The sequence below is a fragment of the Lolium rigidum genome, chromosome 7 (genome assembly GCF_022539505.1).
Source record: "Lolium rigidum isolate FL_2022 chromosome 7, APGP_CSIRO_Lrig_0.1, whole genome shotgun sequence".
NCBI lineage: Eukaryota > Viridiplantae > Streptophyta > Magnoliopsida > Poales > Poaceae > Lolium > Lolium rigidum.
This window is the reverse complement of record NC_061514.1, coordinates 304,367,179-304,374,443: the sequence shown is the minus strand read 5'-3', so window position 1 is coordinate 304,374,443 and position 7,265 is coordinate 304,367,179. Positions and strand designations below refer to the sequence as shown.

General features: G+C 46.0%; 1 protein-coding gene across 1 annotated transcript; it reads left to right on the top strand.

The window, feature by feature from the left end:
* Nucleotides 1-3,922: 3,922 nt before the first annotated feature.
* On the top strand, nt 3,923-6,540 carry LOC124674509 (G-type lectin S-receptor-like serine/threonine-protein kinase LECRK3). The gene has a single exon (XM_047210553.1). It carries the CDS (start codon nt 4,014-4,016, stop codon nt 6,447-6,449), a length of 2,436 nt encoding a protein of 811 aa, XP_047066509.1. The 5' UTR covers nt 3,923-4,013; the 3' UTR covers nt 6,450-6,540.
* Nucleotides 6,541-7,265: the final 725 nt, after the last annotated feature.

Genomic DNA, 7,265 nt, shown 5'->3' with positions numbered 1-7,265 from the left:
AATATTCGGATGATACGGCTGCTCAAAAGGACATTCGTTTTTTATAATATTCGTAAAATATATTAGAGGTTCTGGTTCTACAGATTTTGGTTCCGGTCCCATATTTTTTGTTCCGTCTATTTACCACCATTAGATCGGGGTGGATGAATGGTTATTAAAAATGTCAATCACTGTAAAACTTGTAATATAACTTACTTCTGGAAATAAAAATATAATTTAATTAACTCTAATTAAATCCAGCTTTACAACCAGGACTTCATGGTTTACTGTCTTGTATTGATCGTAGCCAGAGGACCAAATCTTCGTGCCCCTGCCTTCACGCAAACGCCAATTAGCAGGTCACGGTCGAAGCCATTTTTGTCATAGAAAAAGACTCGTGTGTGTGTGATGGGGATGCCACTGGTCATAGCTGACCAGTTCAATGACCTGTTGCCAGAATAAATTTCTTTGTCCAGAGTGTTATTGATGTCCGACAGTTTATCTGGGAGCGGGTTCTCTAGTACATCGGACTATCGGAGGAGGGGCACTTGAATGGCAAGAACATCACTGACAACAGGCCGGGACATCGTAGGTACCATCAGCACGGGAAAAACGACAATTGCCACGTTGTCAAATTATTGCCGTGTGCCCTACCGCTCGGAACACGGCAAAGGTAAGCTCTGCCGTGTGCAGCGTAAAAAGAACACGGCAAAGATCCAAGACACGGCAAACCTGAAGAAAGGAACACGGCAAAAAAAGGAACACGACGAACCCCGGAGGAGGCACACGGCAAAGGCTCGGAGCACGGCAAAGACCTGGACACGTGGCTCTGGCGGCCTCTCAAGACGGCGCCGTCATAACGGCATAGCCGTGTTTTCCCGTAGTGCATGACTGCGGTGGCCAACCATCACCGGGGGCAGTACCTGTTTCGATTTATGTTCCTCTCTCCCTAGTTTGCTTTCACGTGCTCCAGCTATTTAATATCAACAATTTAGTTTTGTACAAATTGCCATGAAACTTTGCTACGATGCTGGAATTAGAAGGCTATTATGTGGACTTCTGCACACAACCAAGAAATTGACCCCCGATCAGGTCATCTGCATGCAGCGCCATGTGAATTACTTCACATGGATAATTGTTCACCCCTCAAGCAAACCCCAAATTCTACTTCTGCGAACAGGAGAGGTCTTGAGTATTCCTTGGCGGTATGCCTTTCACTGTTTTTTTTACATCAGTTCTGCCAAACAATTATGTATATGACCATTCTGGCCTTTCAGGAACCAGGGTGATCAGATTGATTAATGTAAGGTCAACCAACCATCACCGGAGGCCTGTTTCTAATCTACAGTGCTAATCTACTGGTACAACTTCATTATGTAATTTTGCTTTGTTTTGGCCAGATGTGAAATATATGGTCAAAGGTTTGTTCCCACTAACCAACAATGCCAATTAGCTCTGTGGATATTACTCGGTTCAGTTTGGCATACGCAAGGAAAACGTTTTTTTCCCTCCAGAATCATTCCATGCTAGTTTTCAAATAAGATATCAGAATTCATTTAGTCTCATGATCTCTTTTTACAGATTTCTTAATATTTTCTCTTTGCAATCTAGAATCCTAATTATGTCTCTTAATATATTAGTGTGATCAGATTGATTAATGTAGGTCAATACTTCTATCCGCTGACCACGCAAACCAAAAGAACTGTAACACCAAGTCACCAACTGTTTGTACGTGAGGCTCTCGCGACAGAAGCGATCTAGGTCTTTCTCGCCTCCTGCCGGCGCCGCCGCCGATCTGCCCTGCCTCTGTGGCCTTCGGGCCATGGGGGTGCGGTGGATCGCGGCCCTCGTCGGCGGGAGGGCTCCACCCCATGTTTTGTGGACTCCGTTCTCCGTTTTTAGGGTCAAAGTTTGTAGGGGCGGCGCTCAGGTGGTGGTGGCGCCGCCTCGTGCAATAAGGTCTCCCCGGCTTCAACCCCATCTCGGCGGCAACGTCGAGAGGCTTGTGGAAGTGCTGTCGTCTTCGAGGTTTTCATCTGGCTGTGGGGATCTTAGGATCGTCAAGGAGCTTCAGCGGCACTTCATCATTCTTCTTCGTCTTTGGAACGGATGTGGTCTTCTTGACTCGTTCGGCGACTTCCCGTCCGCAACCAACAACGTCAAGCCGGCTCAGGGAGGAGCGGCAGCGGCGGCGCGCCATCGACACGGTCTGGAGGTTGAAGATGAAGGGCATCTCAAGGATCTCGTTGTAATTTTCGTTTTTCTTGGGGTGCTTTGTACTGTTCGTTGTTTCTTTTAATGCCAATGTCCTATTCGCAAAAAAAAAAAATACTTCTATCTGCTATTTTCCCCCTTTTCTTGATTAGTTTGTCTTGATTTCTGTGCTTTTCGTCAAGTTGAACTGCATTGAAGCATACACCAGGTTATGTCCTGATATGTGTCTATTGACTAGACCGCTGGTTTGATCTCATTGGATCATGCAAATTCTGAAAGCTTCATTTCTGAATACAGAGATACGTTTTAGAGGAATCCAGTGCTGCGGGGAAAATTTGAGGATTTCTTATTTGAGATATCACTGCTGGGAAAATCAGATGTTGCATATGTCAACACAGGTTCCTTTGCTTTCAGTTTTTGAATTTACTCTTACTTTCACTTTCAAGATGAAGATGTGTTTTCCAAAAGTATTAAGCACAACCCAAGTCTGTAGCAGGTTATTGCTTTTCCAGATTGTAAAACTGAAGTGCTAGCCCCATATCGTTATGATAGTCTTATATTAGCTAACTGCGTTTAAAAATACATATATACCAAGTTCTATCTTCCCCTGATTCTGATTTCTATAATTCAGTTGGCCTTTATGAAGTCGGTCTAAGGTAGCAGAGTACCTTTTATGTACTACAATTGCTTCAATGCTCACCGAGTACCATTATGTTAGTGCTAAGTCCAAGTACCATCGATTCATGTATTCATTCAACATTTCAAATGCAGTTATCGACATTTTCTTCAGATCTTTGTTGGATCTCATCTTTGACTATTTATTTTCAAATATGGTATGTTGTTCATTCTACTTTTTCTTTATAAAAGATATAAGATATAATTTCCGCCGCAACGCGCGCGGTATCATCTAGTTTTCCAATGGAGGACAGGTTGTACAAGGATAGCTAGGCAGTCATGAAAGTACCTTCTGTGATTGACTGATGACCAATTGTGCCATGTCAAGTTAAGAACATCGATGGAAACTCTTGAATGACTGCCTTGAGATGCATAAATAAATGATACCATTCTAACTCACAAATATGAAATGAGGGCAAGAATTGGGAAAACTTTTACCTTTATTCAGAGTTTTAGACCAACTGAAGGCATCTTCTGAATATAGGGACAAATAAAGGTCTACGTTGTCTCAGTTGCTCTATCTAAAGCCAAATTTCAGGATCAAGGTTGGCAAACTTGGCCAAACTGATGGGAAATAAGAATAACTCAGCTCTAGAAAGCTCATAACACTAGCATCAAACAGTGCCTTGTGTAAATCTGAAAAAATGGGTATTAGGACCCAACAAGGTCATACCTGCACGTACAAGACAATATGGCAATCTACTTCCAGCCACATATAGTGGCTATTTTACCGAACCATTGATCGAACAGACCGGCCAGTAGGATAGAGAAAAATAGCATTCAAGAATTTCCTCTGCCTGCTTTCTCAAGTTGAACAGTCAGCTCTTTCAAAGAGAAAAGTTCGGCAGGCAGCAGGCAAAGCTTTTCCAGGCATGACAAGGAAATGTGAACTACTAGTAATTAAACACAGGAGTAGTGGATGAACTGTATACCGGCCCCCAGAAGCAAACTAGTAACAATTGACCAATTCATCAAACTCAGCCACACAGGCTATTCCACACAAAAATACAATCCATGGACATGATTCTCCACGCGCCGTATTGACGCATACTGTTCCATGAAGGCGAACTTTGAGTGTTAAGTACCATTGGCCAAGGGGCATACGCTCGTTCACAGCAAGTAGAAGCAGGAACCAAGCAAACGCAATGGCACCTCGCCTCCTCCAACTCTTTCTGCTCCTCCTGAGCATATCATCTGCTCAAGCGCAAGTGAACATCAGCCGGGGATCCTCTTTGACACCCCAGGGGCCAAACACCTCGTGGCTCTCGCCCTCCGGCGACTTCGCGTTTGGTTTCCGGCAAGTAGAAGGTAACTCCAACTACCTCCTGGCCGTTTGGTTCAGCAATATCACTGAAAAGACAGTGGCTTGGTACGCCAAGAGCAGCTCGGACGGGCCTGACGCACCTGTGCAAGTGCCATCCAGCTCTGTGCTGCAGCTCACTACTGAGGGGTTGCTCTCTCTTCGCGGCCCGTCTGGCGACGAGGTCTGGAGTGCCGGCGCCCCCAGTGCAGACTACGCCAGAATGCTCGACACAGGGGACTTCATGCTTGTCGGTGCAGATGGCAGAACAAAGTGGGAGACCTTCGACGTCCCGACTGATACCATCCTGCCCACGCAAGTGCTCCCTGTGGGTGGTCAGGACAAGGTGCTCACAAGCCGTCTCCTCGACACGGACTACTCCAATGGACGGTTTCTCTTAGCTGTGCAAGCTGATGGTAATCTTGTGATGTATCCAATTGCCGAGAATTCTACATTTCGGTACACTTCATATTGGGCAAGCGATACAGTTGGGAACGGCTCACGGTTGGTGTTCAATGAAACCGGCAGGGTGTATTTTGCCTTGAAGAATGGGACACAGATCAATATCACCTCAGCAGGGGTGGACTCTACGGCTGATTTCTTCCATCGTGCTACGCTTCAACCAGACGGTGTATTTCGGCAATATGTCTACCCAAAGAGCACAAAGGCCAAAGAAGGCCTATGGAGTTTGCAATGGATTATGGTAAGCTCAATTCCCCAGAACATCTGCCAGAGAGTATCGGTGAGCGTGGGCAGTGGTGCATGCGGCTTCAACAGCTACTGCACCTTTGACGGCACCATGAATCAGACAAGCTGCCACTGCCCACAACGTTATGAATTCATCGACAACGAGAGGAAGTACAAAGGGTGCAGGCCTGACTTTGTACCACAAAGCTGTGATCTTGATGAGGCAGCAGCAGCATCGCAGTTTGAGATGACTCCGATCAATGGTGTTGATTGGCCTCAATCTGACTATGAGCAGTACAGCCCCATAGACGAGAATGAGTGCCGGAGGCTGTGTGTGGTTGATTGCTTCTGCGCCACAGCCGTCTTTGATGGAAGAACCAAAACCTGCTGGAAGAAAAAGATCCCTTTATCAAATGGGAATATGGCAGACAGTGTCCAGAGGACGGTTCTCATCAAGGTGCCTAAGAACAGCAATATAGAGTCCCAGCTCAGCTTAGGCTCTAGCAAATGGAAGGACAGGAAGTATTGGATTCTTGGGAGTTCCTTATTTCTTGGGAGTTCTGTATTGGTCAACATTCTCCTTACCTCCATTCTTCTCTTTGGCACTTACTGTGGTTTCACGATCAACTCCAAGAAGAAACTCCAGTCGTCACAATCATCAGGTAGTTCCTTAGTGCCCCCGAAGATTTTCACTTTGAATGAGCTGGAGAAGGCAACCACTGGTTTCCGTGAGGTGCTAGGCAGCGGTGCCTCCGGTACCGTGTACAAAGGGCAGCTGCAAGATGACCATGCAACCAGCATTGCCGTCAAGAAAATTGAAAAGCTCCAGCAAGAGAGCGAGAAGGAGTTCATGGTGGAAGTGCAAACCATCGGGCAGACGTTTCACAAGAATCTGGTCAGGCTGCTTGGGTTCTGCAATGAGGGAACTGACAGACTGCTAGTGTACGAATTCATGTCAAATGGCTCACTAAACGAATTTCTCTTCAGTGATACTCAGCCGCATTGGAGCCTCCGTGTCCAGGTGGCACTCGGAGTAGCAAGAGGACTGCTCTACTTGCACGAGGAGTGTAGCGCACAGATTATCCATTGTGACATAAAGCCACAAAACATCCTTCTCGACGACAATTTTATGGCGAAGATTGCAGACTTTGGCCTGGCAAAGCTTCTTCGAGCTAATCAGACACAGACAAACACCGGCATTCGGGGCACACGAGGATACGTTGCCCCAGAGTGGTTCAAGAACATAGGGATCACTTCGAAAGTCGATGTGTACAGCTTTGGGGTGATCCTGCTGGAGCTTGTGTGTTGCCGGAGGAATGTGGAGCTAGAGATCGCTGACGAAGAGCGGACCATACTAACTTACTGGGCAAATGACTGTTACAGGTGTGGGAGGATGGACTTGCTGGTGGACGGCGATGAAGAGGCGAACTTCAACATACAAAAAGTCGAGCGCTTTGTGGCTGTAGCACTCTGGTGCCTCCAGGAGGAACCGACGATGCGGCCAACCATGCTTAAAGTGACACAAATGCTTGATGGGGCTGTCCAAATCCCCACGCCACCAGATCCCTCCTCCTTCATCAGTGCCCTTCAGTAGTGTCCTGCTTGCCAACAAATAAATTGTAGTATGAAGCAAGATTATGTCATATACTGATGATATAATATAGCTGTATATTGTAGTTTGAAGAATAATGGTGGCATTGTATGTCTAGCTGCAACAAATAGCATCGCTAGTGCATCTGTATTATTTGTTTGAATCAATTTTAGTCAAATTTTCTCTACTACAAGATGACCAGAAAAGAGGCAGAGGTGAACACATAGAGCTAATGACTAATGCAAGTTTTCTATATATACAACCATCAGTTTAAATAGTTGGTAACATGTAAGGGATGAAAACAAGAAAAATATTCTTACCAACCTATGTAAGAGAGGAGGGGGGGGGGGGGGGGGGGGGGGGCAGCTGCTTCACATCTGATTCCACCATAACTTGGTACATTGACACAGCGTGTGGCGCAAGATAATCGTATGGCAACAGAAACCTAACCGAGATCTACCGAAAAAACTAATCGGAAGGCCTCGAAACTTAGAAGGAAAGCGGAAGACATTGGGGGCATGCGGTCCGTGAGAAGCACCAAGGGAGGATAGCACGGCAACGCAGCTCCACCTGCCATCGGATGCCTGTATCGGCCGGAAGCGGAGCGGCCAAGAACGTGTGGCGCCTGGGGAAACATTTTATCAAAAAAAGGCCACAAGTCTGGATATTATTCAGTCAAAGATTTTCTACTATAGCTCGCAAGGTTAAAAGTGTCGCTACTATGTAAGGGGTGAATCAAGAAAAATATTCTTGCCGGCACATTTGATTACCTTAAGAACCTATGGTAACAAATAAGATTTCTTTACGGTCGTCCAGATT